Source organism: Macadamia integrifolia, chromosome 6 (assembly GCF_013358625.1).
Source record: "Macadamia integrifolia cultivar HAES 741 chromosome 6, SCU_Mint_v3, whole genome shotgun sequence".
Classification (NCBI taxonomy): domain Eukaryota; kingdom Viridiplantae; phylum Streptophyta; class Magnoliopsida; order Proteales; family Proteaceae; genus Macadamia; species Macadamia integrifolia.
Genome location: NC_056562.1, coordinates 23,118,002 through 23,140,833, shown reverse-complemented (window position 1 = coordinate 23,140,833; position 22,832 = coordinate 23,118,002). Strand labels below are relative to the sequence as shown.

General features: G+C 36.0%; 2 protein-coding genes across 6 annotated transcripts; one reads left to right on the top strand and one right to left on the bottom strand.

Moving 5' to 3' along the window:
• Positions 1–433: 433 nt before the first annotated feature.
• LOC122081560 (thioredoxin H1-like) lies at positions 434–5,592 on the bottom strand. The gene is made up of 3 exons (XM_042648739.1): positions 5,383–5,592; positions 2,149–2,271; positions 434–764 (listed from the first exon to the last, which is right to left on the bottom strand). Exons 1-3 carry the CDS (start codon positions 5,446–5,448, stop codon positions 618–620), a joined length of 336 nt encoding a protein of 111 aa, XP_042504673.1. The 5' UTR covers positions 5,449–5,592; the 3' UTR covers positions 434–617.
• An 8,130-nt stretch (positions 5,593–13,722) lies between these two features.
• LOC122082356 lies at positions 13,723–22,172 on the top strand. 5 transcript variants are annotated; one of them, XM_042649857.1, is made up of 5 exons: positions 13,723–13,871; positions 13,963–14,002; positions 21,541–21,641; positions 21,752–21,901; positions 21,982–22,172. In XM_042649857.1, the coding sequence occupies exons 3-4, from the start codon at positions 21,548–21,550 to the stop codon at positions 21,898–21,900; spliced, it is 243 nt and encodes an 80-aa protein (XP_042505791.1). In that variant the 5' UTR covers positions 13,723–13,871; positions 13,963–14,002; positions 21,541–21,547; the 3' UTR covers position 21,901; positions 21,982–22,172. The 5 variants fall into 5 exon arrangements, with proteins under 5 accessions (XP_042505791.1, XP_042505790.1, XP_042505789.1 ...); XM_042649856.1 differs by having other exon boundaries at positions 13,945–14,002; XM_042649858.1 differs by lacking the exons at positions 13,723–13,871; positions 13,963–14,002 and adding exons at positions 14,558–14,686; positions 21,286–21,322.
• The last annotated feature ends 660 nt before the right edge of the window (positions 22,173–22,832 follow it).

Sequence of the window (22,832 nt, the reverse complement as noted above, 5' to 3'; positions counted from 1 at the left end):
AGGAAAGGAAGTGAAAATATAAAATTTTTGCAGTCATTGCCCTATGTGATTGTATAAAATACTTAAAAATTCGTACCATGTCTAGTAATAACACATTTTACATGTAGTTGTTATTTAACATTTTATACCAAAGGGTTTTGCATATAAAGTAAAGTGAAAGTTAATAACTAAATATAGAATAATTTAGAGTTAAGGATATAGTCATATGGGCTAATGATTACAAATATTTCTTCTTTTAAGTATGACAATTTCACGTTCTTTCCCTTTAATTCCCCTTGCAATCAAACAGATCCTTTCATTTAGGGGTATAGAGGGACTTCCTACTTCTCATACTTCATATAATTAATAAAATTGTAGAGTACATATCGGGTATTGAAGCCCTAAGGACCCAAAAAAAATTGTAAAACTAGGTAAAAATATGAATATTCCAGGCTTAGATTGTCTAAAAACCTTACTATAGCTTCATATCGTATACAATATCCATAGTAATAGCATCAGCAACAGCAATAATAACTCACCCATATCCATTTTTCCACTCCATTTTTTTTTTTTTTTTAACATAATTAGAGCACACACGAACTTCTTCTATTACGAGCTTATTTTGATGTGATGAAGTCCTAGTAATTTTTTAATACAAAGTTCTTATCCATCTTGTCATACAGCAGATATGGCCTCATTGTAGTCTCCACCTTCTCTTTCACAACTCCTCTTTTCATGAACAGGAGGGTTGGAGCTGAATTCACGTTTAACTCTTTGGCAGCAGACTGTGGTGATAGGGTTAGCATAATTAGCGATGATAAAGAAAAGAAAAATGATTGAATTCATATAAAAGAATTATAAATATTGTCAAATGTCAAAATAATGCTTTCAAAATTATTAAAAGTAATTATTTTTTATTGTAGAAAAAGACAATTTAAAAAGAAAAAGGTAAATCCTTATATGCAATTGAATTAAACATGGTCATTCTTCTTCTCTCCAATTATATGGGTAACCAATTCTTCATTTCAGATCCAACTCTGTCAAATTGATTCCCTTTTTCAAAAAGAAAAGGGTTGATGATGCTCAGATTTTGGCTGGTAAGGTTGGTACTTGGATCCTCTGTGACGCAGCAGGGTGTCTGGCATACATTCAACAGTCAAAAATGTCTTGGGCTGCGTGTGGCTACCTTGAGCTCCGTGCCTAAGCGTTTCTAACAGTTAGATGCGCGCTAGACGCCCTATTGCACCACAAAGGAATCCAATCCGTAAGGTTGGGCTTTTATTTAGTTTTTGGTTGACTAGATTTAATCTAAAACATTTTATGTGGATTAATGAGTCAGATGAACAGTCAATTTATAATAAGGGAGAGGGTTCTTTGTCTGAAAGTGTGGTCCTAGGCAATCACAATGAGCGCGGGAGCATCAACAGGGTAGGTTTTTTTGCATTAAAGGGGGCAAGAGCAAGACAATCATTTCGCTTCCCATTGTGTTTGGGCTGTGAGGCATGGTTCTTTTTCCCTTGTAATAATTAATGGGAGACAATTCCTAAAAGACATTGCTGCTCCTACACAAACTAGTGTATGAACCAATAGGAACACAAGTAGAAGCATCAATAGGGATGTGATTTCTGCCTTTCATGAGGGGTGGGGCAATCATTTCGCTCTCCACTATGTCTAGATGTAGAGGTTGCACTGCCTTTTAGGTTTCTTTTTCTCATAACTAATGCAATTATTTTAACTTGAGATAGATGGTCAACTCATATTGAATTATTCAACCAAAAAACCTTTTTTTGTAATAACCCAAAAACTTAAGCTATTAGATGGAAAGGTCCTATCAATATGTGAAAATTGTACAAATTTCCAAAAACTTAGCCACTTAGGTAATTTAGCATTATTTCCAAACAACTATATATTTGTTTAACAACAACCACCGAGTATAGTTGGTGAGCTATGGTGTAGAAAAATCCCATGCTTATCAAGAGATCTCAAGTTCAAACGCAATGAATCGATATCAAGGATCAATCTCAGCCAATATTGATTCAATCTAATTAGGGTGATACTGACCTATCAAATCCGATTTTCTAAACCATGATGTAGAGTGATATGAGTAAACGAGAGAGAGAGAGAGAGAGAGAGAGAGAGAGAGGATGGATATATGGATTGGATTCACACCTCATATTGGCGCCAGTCCAACTGCACGACATGAACATCTGGATATTCTCTAGCTAAATCTCTAACTATTGGGGCAATCTTGTGAGCTTGCCCACTCCATGGAGCAGTGAAAAAGGCCAACACCTGCACTAGTCATATTTAGTTAGAGATATACTAATTATGGTAACAATAATAACCATTTTTTTTAACCGAAAACATAAAAAATAAGATAACCATGTTTTTTCAAACTGTACACAAAATAAAATTAACCTACTATTGCCACTAAGGCTCTCTTTGGTTTGATTTTTATTTGTATTTATTTGACTTATTCTATTTTTATGAGTGTTTGGTATAACTTATATCACTTATTTCTATTTATTATAAAGTAGAATAAATCACAAATCACAAATTACTCTCAAGCTATTTGTGATTTGTGGCAACAAATCATTTATGTTGATTTTTACTACCTTAAATGAGCATGTATGCTAAACTATTCAAAATCAATGGTAAATATATAACTTCAATATGTTTTATATTTTTCCAATAAAAAACCCCAAATCCTATCATATCTCTCGCTCAAAGCTCAAAGTTGAAGGTGAAAACTGAAACATTTTTTCTCATTATATAATCTATTTTATAAACCAAAGGAATACTATTTGTGGTCCATAATTTATTGTCACAAATAATTTATAAAAAATAATTAATAAATATAAATAGAAATCATACCAAAGAGAGCCTAAATACAACTAACACGAGTTTTTTTTTTTTTTTGTAATAAATAAATATGTCAAATGCAAAAGAAAAAAAAATTAAAAAGAAATTACAATGCAATTATGCCACCAAGAGGCATTAGGCCTCACATAAACAAATAGAAAAAACAATAGGAACAAAAAATTAACCTTAGGACTGACATAAAATGAAAAATGAATAGTCCCAAAAGGTATAACTATGAGCTTATTTTTCTATCTTCAGATTTTCTATTAATAATATGCACGAGAAGATAATGACGCCATGAATTATTTTGTGCATTAGAAAATATAATGCAAAACTGCATTAAGTTGTTGTACTTTATATATTTAAAGGATCAATGTAATCTTGATTAATTTGAAGTTCCACTTAGGATTTTTAGTTTTTTTTGATAAGTAAGTTCCACTTGGGATTAAGAACCTATCCAAATGGAAAGCAAACTCCCAGAGATATCTTTGCAAATAATAATAATAATATTTGCAAAAGAGACATAGAGCTTTGCCTAAGGGTGTAAATAGGAGATTCAAATCCTCTCCAGCCGTTGGGGCATTCAACATATATCCAACGGTTGGAAGGATCTTGGGGTGTGCACTAATGGGAATCAAATCCTCTTAAGTGTGTCATCCCCTAGGGCACACACCCAAGTGCCTCCTAGTCATCAAATGTGTGTTGGAGGGGTTGGCTCACTTGAGAGGATCTCGTTCACGTGCCCATATCCTCCCACAGCCATCGAATGTGCATTAGAGGCAATTGAAGAGGATTTGCTTCCATAAATCGGTCTCGTTCTAGGAAATTGAATGTAACTAGCATGTTTATCTAATTAGTCACAAACCTAAGATCTAGAATCTATCTATTAATGGATGGGTTAGTTTTAGTTCCGATTTTTAATCGATTCTAGGCAATATTAGCATTGTCCCTACGCCCAGACATAGAGGATGATGAAATCATCGTCCCAACTCTTATGAAAGGCGAAAACCCTGCCCATGTTGATGCTTTGGTGCACTATTTCATCAGCCCTTGTGGTGGAGTAGGGCCTCGACTGCCAGCTTCACCTTATAAATAATTAAGGGTGAAGATGGTTTTCATGTCGTGTACTACCTACACCCTCCCACAGGGAGGGCAAAATTACTACTATACCCCCCTTACTTGATGCCCTGGCCCTTTCTATCCTTTGGCTCTTGCATTTGTGCAAGGCGCATGTAGCCGGACAATAATAATCTTTGTCACAAATAATTACGGGAAAAAGAACTTTGTCAGGGAAAGTGGCCTACGCTAGCACTCCCATGTATCTATTTATCTACTCACCCTATGAAAAGGCATCCTTACCCCTTGCTTGGATGAGGAGAGAGATAAACACAGGGAGCAATGGCGTAGGCTGAGCTCCTAGACATAAAACAACTTCCCAATAATTAAATGGAATGAAGGATGCTAAGCGGCTGTGCTCTCTATGCCCTCCAATGGGGGGAGAGCATGCATGGGTATCCACCAGAGCACACACAAGGGGGCAAGGGGTCATTTCACGAGACTCTGTAAGAGGGTGTACGGAATAGGATCTATTAGGCTGCTTTTTGTAGTTATTTAGAAAAGCGTTTTAGACGTTTTTCCGTTGTATGGGAACAAAAAAATGGATTAAAGCGTTTGGTATCAACTTGGTGTTTTTTGGAACGAAAAAGGGAAAAAAATGCTAGAGATGCAAATGACGAAACAACTTGGGTTCGTTCCAAATACAAATACCAAAAAAAAAAGGGTGAACAACTGGGTAATCGTTCCTGAAACAGGTTCACCAAACACCGTCTTTTTGTTTTAAAACGGCATTTTAACATAGAAAATAAAAATTTTGTTTTTAACAAAAAAACGTCGTTTCTGGAATTGAATGACCATCAAACACAACCTTAGCCTTTTTTTCCCTAATTAAATATTCATTCTCAAGCATACCAATAACCAAATATCCATCCATAAAACATATAAATAAAAATGGGAACCGGAATAATTAAATTAAAAGGAAATCTCCATTACTAAGCATACAAAAAAAATCCAAAATCCACAATACCAACGCCAAATATAGGATTGTGGTTCCAATTCCAATTAGTCTTTCGGTTTTGAAAGCCCATCCGGAACCGGTCCATTCCATTTAGGAATCATTTCTAGATCAGATTTAGAACTGGACCAATAACTTAATAGGTGAGTTCTAAATTGACAGCTTTAGCTTTGCCCTGTTAGGTGGTCTGGAATCTGGCTAAGGCAAGATAGTTGGTAATCGACAATATATGTTGCAGCTTTTGTGGTGATAGATAATTGGTATCCAAGGGTTTTGTCACTCTCCGAGTCCAAATTGTCTACGGCGATATAGTAAGCATTCAATGGCTAGGAGGGTCCAATCATGCATCCCATCCATTGAATGCTCCTCACCACCTTACAGCAAACGATTTTAACTCAACACTCCCCACCCACCTCCCTCAAAAACACAAAAGGGAACTTACAACTACAATAAAGAGCAAATAGAAGTACCTTATCCTCCTTCTTGTATTGATCCCAAGCTTCAATTTTGGGACAAATGATCACATGACCAGCCATTTTACTCTTCTCTATCTCAAAGTTTAAACAATTAACAATCACAATCACCAAAGGCACTACAAACACAAACTGGTAGACGAGTCCATGTATATATAAGGAAAAGAACCATGTCAGTCTGGCACAAGAAACGTCATACACATGTGGGTGTGAGAAGACCAACTATTCTTTTCTGAGCTAATAGGTGGAAGAGCATCTATAATGTATTATTGGTTCAGTAAACAGAACTATTTAGGGTATCAATTCATGACCCGACCAGAAAACCCACCTATTCCCATATATTTAGCACAACCCTATTCAACAAGTAATTCCAAATCTTGCCTTTCAGCCAATAAATCAGCTTCTATACTCATATTAGTGAATGTTAACAAGTGTTAGCCTGTTATCTTTTAGTTCCGGATCTATAGTCGACCCAAACTACCCGGCCCGTTACCATCCTGAACATCTCTCTCTATCTTATCTCTTGCTTTATAGAAAGCAAAAGAGATACCCAAAGGATTACAAATCAACCACTACTTTTGTGGTCCGGCCCGGCCATTTGCTTTCGATCAGGATTCCTTGCCTTTAATTCTCTTTTTCAAAGGAAAATATGAGTCTTGAGGAATCTTTCTTTAGTGGTGCAGTTGCTGGTTATTCATAGCAGTGATAGAGATGTTTCTTTACAGCAATGGGGGCAGGTTAAAGGGGCAAGACGATTTGAGTTGTTTGGGTTCAGGTTTCAGCAAAACCCCCTTTATTTTTTTTAATCGGTCCATCATAGTACCAAAAATCGAATAGGCCCATCCTTGCCCTGCTCATTTGATCCAAATTCATATCTAGATTAGAGCATGAATGGGTCCAAGAATTTCACTATAACCCTTGTTTGTTTAGAGGGTAAAAATGGATGGGAAACTTATGAAGGTGGATGTGTCACATATGTTGTGATTCGTTTGTCAAGGAGAAGGAATGGAATGAAAGGAAAGGAAATGATAGAATAAGAATTTATTAATGCGACGGGATTTTGTAGGAGAGAGGAAATTGGGGGAGGGGGTAGGATGGGATTCGGTGAGAGAGAAAAAATGGGATTAGTTGAGATATAGATACAACATGAGGAATTCCATGAATTGTGTTTGTAAGTAGAATTTTAGGAGTGAATAGGGCAGAAATAAGGGGGTGTTTTATCATCAAATAAGAAAAACACATTTAATGAGATTGTTTCGTAAGTTTTTCATCTCACCAAACAAAGCACTCCTATTTGTAATAGTTTATGTGGAGCAAGTACATGTTTCTCACCCCAACAAAACACTCCTATTTGTAGGCTATGGGAAGCAAGTACAAGTTTCTACTCTTTTTTCTCACCCCATTTCTTCACTAGACAAAATGGAATAATAGACCCAAAAGTAATTTGGGGGGAGCAAGTGCAAACCTCTTTAGTAGAGGTTGTGTTGCACGGGATAGCATATTATTTTGAATTGTTGGCGTACAATGTTTTGTATTTCATCGCAGTTTAATCCAGGGAGTATTGGTGTAGGCGTCATGACAGAACAGAACGACGATCCCGCTTAGGGTTTTTGTACTTTTTGGATTAGGGCTTTTCGCTAAATATTTGTAGAGAAGTTTTCTTTCTCTATAACGCAAGCAATTTGAAGAGGTGTGAGGACGAGCATTGTAACCCTATTCTCCATTGATAGTGAAGCAGAATCTTATCTCACCGAGAACATAAGCAATCTTGCCGAACCTCGTAAACCTGTGTGTATTGGTTGTTCTTGTTTTTCCATTATCTTCTGCATCGTTTTTAACGTTGCGATTCTAAATGAAGCTCATAGAAAGATGTAAATCCCCAAAGACATGGCAAGAAAAATTAATAATCACCCCATTAGTTTCATTTAGCCCCTAGGCACAACCATCTATTCGTTCCAATTTCAAAATAGAAGGGCTCAAAATAGTTAGTGATGAGTTTATAGTTCCATAAAATTACTAGAAGCAATTTAATATCGAAAGTGTGTCCTTGGATCTATTAAGAATAAGGGAAAATTATATGATTACCTACCTTTGGGTATCTTTTATAAAAATATCCACTATAAGTTTTAGTTAACAAAAATACTCAAAATTAAGTTTCCCTTTACAAAACTATCCACTAAAAGTTTAACTTAATAAAAAATATCCAAAATTGAGTTTGGATTTACAAAACTATCCACTCAAAGTTTCAATAGAGGCAAGTCTTTTGGCAATGGATGTGGATTTCCTTTGTGGTCCATTTCCATGTGTTATCATGTATAACATTCTTCTTGTGCAAGCACTATTTAAACTTAGGCTTGATTTCAATGGTCACTAAGATGTTCTTTTAACGGTTTTTGGCTTGAAATTCCAACTACATGTGTAATGCATAGGTTATTCCAAGTTTTTTGTGGCGTGATATTCTAGCTACATATGTGATACATGTTGGTATATAGTAAATATATGTACGTATTTTACTTATAAGATAGCCATATGAAACAAATATTAAACATGTATTATATCATTACCCTACATGTTTTATTCCATCATAATTTTGAAAAAGTAGTATTGCCATCTAGTCCATTTAATTGTTACATGTTTAATTACTGTTCCTAAATTTACTAACTTATTATGGTGTGCTTAAAAAGAAGCGTTAATTTACATCCCCTCTCCTGTATTTTAAAAAATTCCATCCACCTCCTTTGCAGTATGTTAAATTTTACAAGTAGACTCACTCCGTTAATTTTTTACCGTTTAATCTGTACAATAGTTTTGTAATACCCATATTACCCTTATTATTGTATTTTTACTTTTTCCCTTTACCCTGATATCATCTTTCCCAATTCTGAAAATCTAATCGGTAAGAAACCTCATCCCTTCCTTGGCGACGGCGATCGAAGCTCTGTTGTTGCTGAGACCTTTGAACCTTCGGACCTTCTCTGTTTTTGTGGATCATTGGCTGATGACATATCTCTACTTTCTTCTATTTAGGGTTTCATCTTTCCCTCAATCCTTTGAATTACTGGCGATTGTCTGAATCCCCTGCATTGGTATTTTTAGGTGGTATTGGCGGTGGAAACTCAGTAATAGTAGTAGTAGTATTAGTCGCCGCAGAGAATTTTATGGGGCTCCTGTTTTATTTACAAGAACTTGAAAATTGGAATCCATGTTGCTTGCTTTGGAGAGATGGGATGTTGTTGCAGAAATAAGGAAAAAAGATCGGGAGATTGTTATTTGAAAAATATATAAATCCTACACCACCAAATCCAACGCTATTTGGGTTCAAACTAGGGGTGTCAACCGGTCGGGCCGGTTCAGTTTCGATCAGGCTTAATTGGGCTTGAAGACTTTCAAAGGCTACACCGTGTCCGCCCATTTAACTAATCGGGCTTAGTTATTGAGGGCATGGCATGGTTTTAAGTATCTCCGATACCGATACGATACCCTCCGATACGTATCTTAAATTTAGCCGACCGATACGATACACATCGATACGATACATGAAATTTTTAAAATCCTTTCGTATCGATATATATTCTACAATACATACCGATATGCATCAATACACCACCAATACACATCGATACGATACGATATGCCTCGATACGACTATGAAAATTATAAAATTGAGGTAAAATATACGTTTCGGTATGTATTGGTATGTATCAGTGAGTATCGATATGTATCGATCGGTACGTATCGGTATATATTGGCACGTATCGGTGAGTATCGATATATATCAGTACGTATCGGTGAGTATCGATATATATCGATCGGTACGTATCGGTATGTATCGATCGATACGTATCGGTATATATTGGCACGTATCGGTGAGTATCGATATAAATCGGTACGTATCGGTGAGTATCGATACGTATCGGTGGTATCGATACGTATCGGTGAGTATCGATACGTATCGGTGAGTATCGGTATGTACCGATACAGTGCGCTATGGTCATATAATGGCCAAGATGGGTAATTTTTCAGAAAAACACGATTTTTTGAAGGGTTTTTGTTCCAAAGTTGCTATCAGCCATATTTCTCTCTAACTAAAGTGGAAATCAAGGTTGGGAACAAGGATTTTACATTTATGGGACAACTACAAACCTTGAATTCCTTAGTACGATACCCTCAATTTAGTGTTTATGCATAATACATGTTATCAATAGTTTTTTTTAACAAATTCTTTATGCAAAAGTGTTTAAAAAAATGTTTTCTATCCATTTATGTGTGTATCTTTAGCGTATCTTAGTGTATCTCCGATACGATACGATACTCTCCGATACGTATCTTAATTTTGGCCGACCGATACGGCGACCGATACCGATACTTTAATCCTTGGGGCATGGTATATTTTATATTCGGTCGGTCGGTCTCGGGTTATAATCGGGCCACCTTAATCGGGTTTTAGTCGGGCCTTAATCGGGCTACGGACGTGTTTAATGTTAAACGGGCTTTAACCGATTTTTAAGCGGGCCCTCTTTAAAATGTGCTATTATATTCCGGCCCACTCATGCAAGCCCAAAAAAATGATAATAAATCAATAAATGATACCAAATATAACCATTATTTAAAATGTGAACATGTCTTTACTTTTTAGTTTTTATTCTTTAATTTGGGGGGTAAAATAGGTATTCTACAATCATTAAAGGGTCGGGCAAAGTCGGTGCACAATAGGCCGGTCTCGGTCGGGCTTTATTCGGTCGGTCTCGGTCAGGCGCCCGACGGTTCAAGTAGCAAAATCGAGACCGACCATTTATAAACGGGCCGGGCTCAAGCCCGACACGTTTAATAAACGGTCGGGCCGGTCCGGTCTATAAACGGTCGGTCCCAGTCGATTTAGCCGGTTCGGGCCACGAATTGACACCCCTAGTTCAAACCAGCATTTGATCTCTGTGTTAAGCTACCGTCGTTGTTTCGGTCAAAGGAGTGGAATGTCTCCCGTAACTCTACAATCTGCTCATCATCGAGCTTCGCCGTCTCATGTCCGTTCATATCAGCAATTAACCGATCCTTCTCCTGATCTCCTGATCACTTCAATCAATCTCTTTCCTATCTTGAAAATACAGTAATAAGATACGACCCAATTCAATATTCGATCCTTCTCCTGATCTCTTGATTACTTCAATCAATCTCTTTCCTATCTTGAAAATACAATAATAAGATACGACCCATTCCAATCTTCGATTCTTCTACAAATAATCCTTCCACAGATCACTTTCCAATGCACCTCAGTTGTTCCGATCAAGCTAAATTCTATAATTACCTTCCTTTTTTGTTTGGGTAATCAATCTATGGATCTATCTCTGTTTTCTAGAAAGACCCTAGTGATGAGCGATTTACCCAACTGATCTTCCAATTCGTCTACGTTTTCTGTAAATTAGACCAGATCTGGTCTTCTTGATCCAACCCTATTTGGGTTCAAACCACCAAATGTTAAGCAAGAAAAGAAGCTTGTGCCTTTGTCATATAGAACCACTGCCCTCGTGAACCAAAAAACAACAAAAAAGAATTAACAGTACTAGAAGAAGATATTCAGAAAGAAAGGAGAGAGAAAGAAGGAAAACACCTCATCGTCTCTGTCGCCTACAACTGTCTCACCTTCGCCGGAGATGGTGAATATCTCATTCACTTCATACCTTTGGTTTTCACAACCATTTTGGGGGAAATAGTTTTTAGAAGAAATATAACGTTAAAATAGATATTTGAATCGTGGTTGAATTACAAGAGGCTAAAATCGTCTTTTAACGTCTAAAACTAACACCCTACCCACCGTGTCATCTGACAGGGGAGGTTTGTGTCACTTTTAGAAACACAGGAAAGAAAGATGTAATATGAGCGAAATACAAGGGAGGAAGATATAAATTACCTAAAAAGAATAAGGCGGTGGTTTCTATCGCGATGAGTTGACCAAAAAGGCAAGGCTAGAGAAAAGAGAGATATTTGATGTACAGTCTTTTCTTTTTAACCGGTAATCCTTTTTTTTCCCATTAAATTTAAAAAATAAATAAATAAATAAAAGAAGAAGAAGATTCAAAGATAGAAACTGAAACTAGTTATACAAAAAATGGAAAACTAACTCCTACATTTTTATTTTTTTTCCTCCGATTAAAACTCTAAAATAAAATATTATAAGGCTATCCCTCACCGAACCTTTATCAAATTAAAATCCCAATTTGAATCTTGTTCTTATTGGCCTGAGTTTTCAAATTAGGTCATGTCAGTCTAGCCACACTAATGCTATCGTATCATCCCTTGAGAACGTGTTTTCCATTTTTTTGTTCTAAGAAATGAAAAAAAAAAAAAAAACCCCAAAAAACGTTTGACAAACATGTTAGGTTTCTACTATTTTTTGAAACATAAATTAAAATCTATGGAGCAAGAAACAGGTTTGACAAAAATAAGTAAGGGTGTCAATTTGTAACCAAAACCGAATACCGAATCTGAAACTAAGCGTAATTATTCAAATCGAACCGAATCAATTTGGTTCAAATTCGATTTGAGTATATGAGTATTCATGTCGATTCAGTTCAGTTACAGTTTAGGGTATGAGAACCGTCGGTTCAAACTGATTCGGTTCGTATATGAGTATTCATCTTTTTTTTTTTTTTTTATTGGTAAGTATTTTTTGCAATTTGTTGCACATATTCACATGCTAAGATAATTTTAGAGTTGACAATGACCATAATGTCCATAACTTGAGCCCATTATGGTTTTTGGTCCATACAATCATGGTCCAATATTGGAACCATTTATATAACCGAATTAAAATCGAGTTACAAAACCGTATTATAGAACCAAATTGGAACCAAAACCGAGCCGAACAGAATTAAATTGGCTTGAATGTCCAAATATGGAATCTAGTCGGTTCTCGCTTCGGTTTACCTTATCATCCCTCTTAACCGAACCGAAACCAAACCAAAAAACCAAAACCAAGCCGATCATTGACACCCTTAAAAACAAGTCAAAGTTTTTTTTTTTTTTCTTTGAAACAAATCATTATTCGATGATGGTTTCCAAAAGTATAATTTGTTACTAAGGCTCTGTATTGTAACGATCTAAAAAATGAATTCTATTGTTTTTTCATTTTTTGAAACAAAAATAAGGTAAAAACTATATGGTAAGCCTGGTTCAATTTCTTTTTTTTTTCAAATGATCTAGACACTTGTAAGGTTTTGGAGTCCCTTTTTGGAACATAAAAGTGGTGCTTCTCATTTTCATAATTGATTCTGAGCAAAAGGCGTCGAATGAACCGTGTAACTTAAGTTAAGAGGGGCAAATACGTATTTTACCCTTAAAACATAACAATAGGTGAAGGTAAGTGAAGTAAAACCGAGAGCGGATCATCTGCTAGCACGAGTAGATGATTCAAACTGCTCGTACGGTAAATAGGTGTCATGTGTCCAACCTACTTACGGAGGTAACCTTTTCGTTAATTTTTTTATTCAAATTTTTAAATCTTTTTTATTTTTCCTATTTTTGAGGAATTTGAAATTATTCAGATTTTATTAACCTTTTTATCTCTTCTATTTGTGGGGAGTTTCACATCGTGAATATAAAAACAATCTCTTAAGATAAATTATTACCGATTTTCATTAGTAATATATTTATATAAATATATATATATATATTTTTTCAATTTTATCTCCAGAAATTTCAAATGAAGTAGTATCTTCCACGTGTCTCTCTCTCTCTCTCGCTCTCTCTCTTTGTTTTTCTCTAATTTCAAACTTGTTTTATCGTTTTTCTGGTTTTCTTCAATTTCAATCCTGTTAGTAGCCCAGAAATTTCAAATGGAGTAACGGATCATGTGTGTGTTTGAGTGCTGATCATTGTCTATATGGGTGAAGATCATCTACAATAAAGCATAAGAAATTTGAGAGAAGAATTAGCTACGGTACGCAAAATCTTCTTGAAGAGGAATTAGATCACTCAATTTAGAAATTTAAGATTGAGAATAAATCCAATAAAATCAAGAATTAATAAAATATTTAGAAGGGATTTATTAGGGGAATTTATTATACCCATACTTGTAATGGTTTTCAGCCATACATATACTCATACATGATCAATAAAGTGATGATCGAGAATCTCAAAAAGAGAGAGACATGAGTATTCACGATTTAAACTCCCCACACAAATAGAAGAGATAAAAAAGGTTAATATACTTGAATAATTTTAAATTCCTCAAAAATAAAAATAACAATACAAAATATTAATTTGAATAACAAAAATAACGGAAGGAATGTTATCTACCTAAGGAGATTGGACAGATGCCACTTATTTAACGTACGAACAGATGATTTAGCACGAGCAGATGATCCGCCCTCAGTAAAACCCTATTACCCTGTTTCACAGTTGCAACGGTTAGAAATACGAAGCATATGCAGCGTGAAGGGAACTGAAGCAAGAACGCAGAGCCTCTGTCGATCTGCCGTTGGTGATCTGAGGTAAATGTCTCTCTCTCTCCTTCTCCCTGCTGATTTTCTTCTTCGTTTCCAACTTATTTCGTTGTTCCAACAGGATTTAAGTTTGTTGCAGCCACCGTGTACGAAGACGACGCAGATCTGCCGTCGACAAGGTAGGTCGATCTATTTCCCTGTCTCTCTTTCACTCCCTCTGTTAACCTTTTTTATTTTTTTTCGATTACCTTGTTGATCCAGCCAGGTCGAAGTTCCAAATGCCTATGTTCAGCTATGCTGTTTCGGCTTATTTTGGAAATTAAAATGTTTGGATTGATCGTTTTCTTAGTACAACAGGAAATCCAGTGACCAACAACTAGCGTTAGGGAATTGATTAGTGATTGCCAAGTAACAAAACGGAGATAGAGATCTGTGTTGCTATTGGGGGTTGTTAAGAGAAAAAGGTTAATAAAAATAGAGGAGATAAAAAAAGGGAATTTGAGAAAAAGGTTTACGGTTGGTTTCTAAATTTGTTCAGGGAATTCCCTAACAAATTTATTACTTTTTTTCTCAACCCCATTCGTGTCACATGGGAAGATCGGATGGGCCTACCAGCACATCCCTATGGACCAAAATACTGGGCTTGGGCCTCGGGATCCGTTACGGTTGGTTTCTAAGTTTGGTGGGATCCACTGTTATTGCCCTAATAAAAATTGAAAAAGGTAGTAGATGGGGACGTGGGATGTCAGAGACTTGAGTTCTGTTAATAGTGTGAGAACAGCCGCTTTCGGTCATTTCAACCCTAGCCTGAGCAAAACAATCGTTGTTCTTAGCTGATCGACTCGCGCATTTTACATTCTGAGGTACATCGATCTTTCTCTCTTTCTTCATAATCTGTAATCGTAATCGAATGTCTGGCGTTGATTTTCTTTTTGTTATTTCATTGGGCATTTTTTTTTTCCTGTTCTGATCTGTTTCTCTTTTGGTTGGGAGATCTATGTTGAATTTTTTGATTTGAAAGCTCTGATGTCGTCTTTTACACGGTTCCTATTCTTCGGATTATCTTATATGTTTTCTGTTTGATTTGAAACCATGAATCTCTATTTTTGTTAGTGATTGCCGTCATTTGATACTAGTTCTACCATTTCTGTTGAAAATTTGTGATGTTCATGGGGTGAGGAGAATTTTGGGATTTGTATGTGGATGGGGTAGGAAGAGGAGATTCCCACGGGCCAGATCATCAGGAGTTTAGGGATGGGTTTTAGTATATGATTTGGGGATGATTTATTCTCTGTGGATTTGGTGGTTTCAGATGTTTATGATCGTAAAGCTTGAGATATGCATGTTTAAGGGACTGCCGCAGTTTAGAATAGAGATCTGTAGGTCTTGTTGGAGATATGGTTGGTCAACTCTGCTGAAAATCAGGAGTGTATTGTGGTCCGATTGCACGAGTTCCATTGGATTCTATTATTATTTTTTCCTGATGAAATTATGTTACTATCATTTATTCAAAAGGAAAGGTTTGGTGGAGGACCCATCAAAGGAGAGGATAATTACAAAGAGATGGAACATAATAGAATATGCTGTAAGTGTAGAATATTTCTAGCATGAGGATGGAGATGACCAGTTCAACATTAGATTTAACATTAGCTTGGGAATTGGACCCATCAATGGAGTGGATAAATATAAAGAACCATAATTTATACCATTGATTCAGTTTGTATCTGGATCTGAGTTTACATTGCTTTCAGTGCATGTAGTTTTATACTGTTATGCTTATCCTATCAAAGTCATCAACTGATTTTGAGTACTGTAGGTAACTACAGTAGCAAATATATAACCTAGCTGCTAGGTCAGACCATTCCAGTCGCCTTGATATGTAATGGAATCTAATTAAACCTTAGATTTTTAAAGTTTGATCACTAAATTTTTCAAGCCAACTTAATAAATTTTCCGACCATGTAAAATCTAATGAATCTTAACAAATGTGATGCCTTCATAAATAAATGAAATATTTCTCAATTTTGATTGGTAAAACTAGACCAAAGATATCCTAGAAGTAAAAGTATATGCAACAGTGCAATCTAGAAAAGATGGGATCACTTAGATTAGAACTTCACGAAATGTCAGATTCAATATCCAGAATTTATTAGAAATTCAACCCCGATGTTTTTGTACTGTCAAATCAGACTTGATTGGTCAGCATCAGCTTGATAATTAGTGTTTTTACTGTAACCTAACCCCACTGCTTTTTTATTCATATTATCATTATTATAACTATTTGTATATTAATACTTTATTATTGATTGTTTGATATTTAATAGTTTATTGATAATGGAGTGAAAAAATACAACAATCCTCCAATGGAGGAACTGCTATAACAAGTTTACTACGACAATAAAGATGAGAATTAAACATAAAAAATCTGGATTCAGAAAGGAATGCTGTCCCCATAACATATCCTAGGATGCAAAATTCTCTATTTAATGTAGAACTAGGTTGACATGCAACCTTATCCCAATGCTGCAGGATACTCTCAAAGAACACACCAAAATTAAGCACAACAGCAATATAATAACAGATCATATCAAAGGACGAAAACAGATCAAGGGTTAGGGTATCGATCTCATAATTATAAATTCTGGTATCATATCAGGAACAATTCTGAGGAAATAGGGTTAGTAAAAAATATGGAAAATATGTCTGAACACCAAAGAAATCAGGAGCAAACATATCCATGCTATCGATTTCAGTCTCAGGTCTGAAAATAGGGTAACAGTCATTAAAAGACAGAAATTAGGAGATTTTCAATAACTCAAAATCAAATGGTCCAATAGGGCTGAATTTTTGGTCAAGTTTCACACTAGGAGAGGTGCATCTTCGATCCAAATTTGGGCATAATCAGATGGTTGGTCTGTCCAGGAGAGAGAAGGATTGGAGGGCAAGAAATTCTGGAATTTCTGGGGCAGAACTGAGAAAAGACCAGATTTAGTTACCTGCGATGGATTGAGGTTGAAGTTGCAGGTCTTGAACACTTTGAACAGAAAAGAAGAAGAAGATAATAAAGTAGAAAGAATCCCTCAGGCTTCACACCACAGACGGTCAGTTGGATCAAACACCAACTCCACCAGCTTTGATTAAATACAAAGCAAATTCCAGCAACAACAGCAACATCATCGCTTCTATGGAGCCTTGCATTATATTTATAATGATAATGGGGAAGGGAATTGCATCCTAATAGCAGGTTCTAAAACAAGAAACCAAACATTCTCCTAATACAATAGTTTCTAAAAACTAAAAAAGGATACTAACAACTAATGACTTGACTCAACTAATAACTTGACCCCTAAGAAAACAAATATAACTTGAACTGAATCCAACTAAAAAGGAAACTAATGAAAAAGGATACAAGTCAGTTAATCCCGTATGCAACCTTAATACCCCCCTGTTTACACCCATACAAGTGGCACATTACACTATAAATCACGTGGACTGAAGGCCCAACACATGTACAACCCAACCCTAGACTTATTCCTAATAAAACAAGCCTACTTTCGTAGAATCTGCATCACCACTATTGATCAAGATCACCAACGATCTTATTAACAGTGCTAGGCTTCCAGTGGAACTCAAATCCCGTTTAGAAGCTAGATGCCTTACAAACTGAATGAGATGGGAAAATTTCCATTTCATGTTATTTGACATATTACAATACAATACAACACTGCTCACTTGTGAATGCCTCTTCTTCTAAACTGCTTTATTCTACATGGTAAATACTTTTGGTGAGTGAGATGCTCATTGCTTGAGTTGACTAACTGGGAGCTATGGACTGTTTAGTGTTCATTGTCATTTATTGGTATTATTAAACTTTAATACCAATATTAATTTCCTTAATGTGAAGAGAAAGCATTCTGCTGGTTCTAAATTTTAGGTTTGACGAATTAGGCCTTTATTTTAGATGTACCTAACTTGAATCTTTCCTATCATTCATCATAGTAACTAGTTGAATCCAATCCCGAGTTCCTTAGAAATAAGATCTTGATGCGGATGTCTTGGAATGTTAAATCTCCCAAAATGTTGAAGCATGATTTCAGTTTTTATTCCATAGTTGACTGCTAAATCCATAATAATATATGAGGATGCTTCCTTATTGTCTGTTTGATTCAGGTGATGCTTATATATATATATATATATATATTATAATAATATTATAGGGAAAAGGCTGTGCCCCATAGCATTGTGTCTGTCTCTCTCCCCCCTTGGAAAGGTCCCCCTGCCCCTCCCATCTGAGCCCCTCCATTGGTTGAGCCGCTGGCTCCAGGGAAGTTAGTGGCATGTTAGCCACGTGACTAACCTCCTTATTATATGTTATAAAGTACTACCCTTACTCTAGCCTTTTGGGAAATTTTATACATCAGTGGCACTTAACTATATTGTGAATGTTATATTATTTTCCTCCATTGAGAATTCTGCATTACGTCTGTTCAATGTTTTGAAAACCGAGTCGAATTGTAAAATCATAAGGGGGTTTCTACAAATTGGACTGTGAATAGTAACTTTCAATCTGATTTTCCAAAGAAATTGTAGAAAAAAAATAAGAAAATATAAAATTTCAGAAAATAATGAAATAGATGGATTTGAAATAAACAATAATCCATCTATTTCATTGCATAGAGTTTATCGTATAGCGGACGTCCCTTATTACACCTGCAGGTAGGGGTGCACATTGGCCCTGATGATCGAAACCCGCCTGGCCCACCCTGAGCCTGAACAGGGCCTGGGCTAAGATTTCTAACCCTGAGGGGGGGGGTTAGGGTTGAAAAGCATGAACCTTGGGTCAGGGTTGGGCCCAACCCTGACTTTAACCCTGGTTTATATAATATGATTTATAAGTTATATAATATGTTGCCCGCCGTGAAGTGTGTTGTTCATTAAGGATTTGTTTTAATCAATAGTAATTTTGTTCTTTGTTTTTCTTTGTTAATGGGAGGCATTGTCGTAGTGTATTGTAGAAGATAAGATAAATTATTCTTCGAAATATTAGACAATCGGTTGAAAATTATTGTAGAAGGTTGCTTTTGGTATTTGAAGAGACAGGATGGAGAATATTTTTAGTTGTGACTATTTTTTAGTCCACATTGGTACTGTTCTTAATGTGTCTCTTCTGATTTTACTCCTGTAAAATTTTCACTGGCTATCTGAGTACTCCTTAAATGCCAAAAAGGAAAATGAAAAGTGAGTTGTCTATTGATTTGTTGAAGGATAAATTTATTTGATAATCAGAAACACTTTTAACACCATGGGAGTTAGGAAGTAGTGGTCACCAGACTGATTTCATCTTCTTTGCAACACAAAAGAATTTAAAAGAAACCCTGCTTGTATCATTGATTTATTCTTGTTTTTCCTCCTGGGCCTGAGGTTTCAGAAACTCGAGAGACTCATGTCAATACAGATTCAGGTGTTTCCTAGAAAAGGCACTTTACATGCAATTTATTTTCCTAATCTAATTGTTGTTCAAAGGGCTTCTTTGTTGATTCTTGGTGAGAATAAAGAGTTAAAAGTGAAAAAATCTCTCCTATTGGTTGCATTGTTCACTCTCACTCTTTGAGAATTGAAAGTGGTTTGTCTTTTCAGCTGTTTATTGGTTATTAATTGGTAGTTGTCTTACCTGTTTAGTTGGAATTGAAATGTTGAAGAGGATTAATGATTGGGAGGATATGTTTAAGAGAATGATGCTATATTGCTCCTTTAAGAGGGAGATGGGTTTGCTAAAGAGTGTTGGCAACTCCTATCTCCATCACGATTATTTGTCTCTGCTCTGTTGTCGGTTGTTGTTTTAGAAAATATTTTTGTTGTACACCATTTGACATCTTGAAGAAGCTATCCCATCTCCAGAGTTTGTATAGCCCGTCAGGATTTGGTAGCCTGCTAAGTTATCTTTTGAGTTTTACATTGAAGTTTGGCAATGTTTAAAACCTTTGTTCCAGTATGATTGGCCGTAATCAAAAGCTTGCAGGAGTTCATCAGCAGCTTACCATAAGGGAGCTTAGTTCTGATGGCAGGATCTTATGTAAAACACTGCTCCTTCCCTTTGTTTAACTCTTGGGAAGGAGATAAATTCATTGAAAGCCGGTTTACGAGATCATCTTCCTTATGTAGTCTATATGGTTTGGAGGGTGTTCTGTTTACATTTCTAGTTTTTTGTCTGATATTATTGGAGCGAAAATTTTATACTGGATAATTGCATTAGTCAGTTTGTGCATTATCCACAAGAGTATGAATAAGATGAATATGAATTCATTATGTCATGTCAACCAATATTTTTGTAGTTAAATTTTCATCTTCTGGTTCATGGGATCTTTGAATCTTGGATTACTATGGATTGAGAATTCTTATTTTGTTTTTCTTAGGTGCTTGGCTTTTGTCTTTGCTTTTATAAATAGAGCTTGTATTTGGATATTACTCGATAAAGTGGCCTTCCAATCTTCCAATTTCCAAACGAAATCAAAATGTATTAGGATGACTTGCTTAATACCATTGAGGATTAAGATATAGAAAATTTTAGGGATACTTGTGGAATTACATCGATTTTATTGGAAAACTGTCACACTAGCAAGTTGAAATTTAGGCACCATCCAAGTTTAAATCCCAGTGGAAAGGAGAAGATCATGCTAAATTTTTATGGTGGTTCTCTTTGAAGCCCTCAATTTAGTTGGAGTATGAGGAATTTGAGTTTGAATATTTGGCAACTTTATTGGTGTTCAATGGGCTAATTGAAAATGCTTTCCTTGATAAACTGAAAATGAAGTACCATTGATGTTCAGTTTTCAACCTTCTTTCTTGCATAGCGACAATGACATTGATTGGCAGGACATCAGATTTGGAAGTTGAAAATAAGATGCCAAAGACTAAGGTTAAAGCTTAATTGATCAAGGGAATATCATGCCAAACTTTGACGATTGATATTTTGTAAAAGTCAAGTTGGTTGTAGTAGAGGATGGTCCCTGTTTTATTTGCTGACTTCAACATTGTTGTGCAGGCCCATGGGAAATGGGATCAATGATGTGAAAATTAAGTGATCTCCTTGATGTTGAAAACTTTTTATTCTTCTTGCTGAGGTTTTTGATTGTTGAGGGATGTTTAATCCCATATCTTGAGTATTGGGTGAATAAAGCTGTGGAGATATGCTATTGTCATTGTGTGGGACTTGCATGCAATCTCTAAAACTGAAACCCTATGTAGTCCAGTCTAAGCTGACCATTAGTTATACTATTCATTGATTCTGTTGGCAATTTGACCATGATAGACCCTATGGGTTTCCTTTTGAGCAAACAGTCTGTTCTATAATTTGATTCATTGTTAGAAGCATCATCTCCCACATTGATTATATAGTGGTTTGCTGACCCTTCTAATTTTGTACATTTTCTGATGTTTTGTCACTCTATTCTAACTGTTATAGGTTGGCTATTTCACATTATTTTCCTCATGTAAGTCAGGTATGCACCTGACATGGTGTCTTCTGCCTTGGGCACTAGAAACCTTGTTGGCTTGTCTGTGCAGTTGTTACGCGTAAAGATGGTTTTGCTGTTTACTTTTTTTCCCTTTTTTTATTTGTTGGGGTTTTTTTTTGGGGGTGGGGGATGAATGGCTTATTTTAGTTCTGCCTATGTAAATATCACACTTGTAACATTCGAAAATCGATGGATGTTGGCAGTCCGACCATGACAGCAGCTAAGATTGTGGGTGGCATAGTGGGATCCTTTGCTATTGCTTATGTAGTCGATTATTTTATTGCTGACAAGAAGATGTTTGGAGGTAAGCGGTGTTTTATTTGTTAAGATTTAACAAATATCATATTTGAAGAGTTAATAATATTGTTGGAGTTTACCTATTAAAAAAATAATAATGTTGGATTCCGATATCAGGTACCACCCCCAGAACTGTTTCAAGCAAAGAATGGTGGGACGAAACTGATAATAAGTTCCAGGCATGGCCACGTACAGCAGGACCCCCAGTGGTGATGAACCCTATCAGTCGCCAGAATTTTATTGTGAAGGCCCGTACTGATTCTTAAGGTAGTGTCTGGTTAATTCAATTTGCCTATGGGTTTTAAATTGTTTCTTGATGACTGTTACTCTTATCGTTCCTCTACTAGGTTTGAGCTTATGGCTGGCAGTGATCGAAGTTATAAGGACTATCAGTAGAGTTTTCTTTTAAAAAATTGGTTGGTATCGATGAACCTTTTGGAATATGAATAATTCTCATGGAAGAAACAATCCATTGTGAACTCTGTTTCTTTTGGTACATAAAGTAATACATATGCATTTGCAGATCTGTTAATTATAACTCATCTTTGGTGAAGTGGTCCTTGCAAGATTGCGTTCCTGTTCGGTTTGCTCAGGCCCAAAATTGAGGCATAATAGTGGTATTGTTCCAAGTCCAACCACACCCCCCACGCACATATTTGGGGAAGTATGCTCTCCTATGATATGATAGTCCAGTTCTTTTGACATCCTCCACGTCACCTCTCTATTCACTTCTTGTAGCTTCAGCGACCTTTCTAGGGAGTTTAATGGCACGGCCCACTCCTTAGTCCAGATGGCCCTGTCAATGACTTGTAAGACTGCATGACTAGTATAAAATCTGATAAGCAGAAGCAGATTTTATACTAAAGATTCCAGACTTGGCTGCACCCCACTTCAAATCATTTGACCATGGGAAGGTAGATGGTGGGATCTATATAATGGCATTAACAACATCAGGAAGAAAGTATTCATTCAAAATTTGGTTGATCGATGAGTTCTTTAACCCATGTCAAGGGGCAATTTGGTTACTTAGAACTCCATTGAATTCCATTTAAACGAGATGTGATCTGTTAGGGACAACCGTCTCTAGCAATTCAGATTCGAATATTGAATGTTAGAAGATCTAGTCAAATGTAAATCTGAATTTTGCAGGAACTTCCTCAGACGCTCATAACAAACTTCAGCTTAACAGATTGTAACC

Excerpts from the sequence above, each read along its gene's own strand:
- LOC122082356 (XM_042649857.1), top strand. The coding sequence starts at position 21,548 with ATGACAGCAGCTAAGATTGTGGGTGGCATAGTGGGATCCTTTGCTATT. Across the intron at positions 21,642-21,751 it reads TGACAAGAAGATGTTTGGAG|GTACCACCCCCAGAACTGTT; the intron begins GTAAGCGGTGTT and ends TTCCGATATCAG.
- LOC122081560 (XM_042648739.1), bottom strand. The coding sequence starts at position 5,448 with ATGGCTGGTCATGTGATCATTTGTCCCAAAATTGAAGCTTGGGATCAA. Across the intron at positions 2,272-5,382 it reads AATACAAGAAGGAGGATAAG|GTGTTGGCCTTTTTCACTGC; the intron begins GTACTTCTATTT and ends TGACTAGTGCAG. Across the intron at positions 765-2,148 it reads TGGACTGGCGCCAATATGAG|TCTGCTGCCAAAGAGTTAAA; the intron begins GTGTGAATCCAA and ends CTATCACCACAG.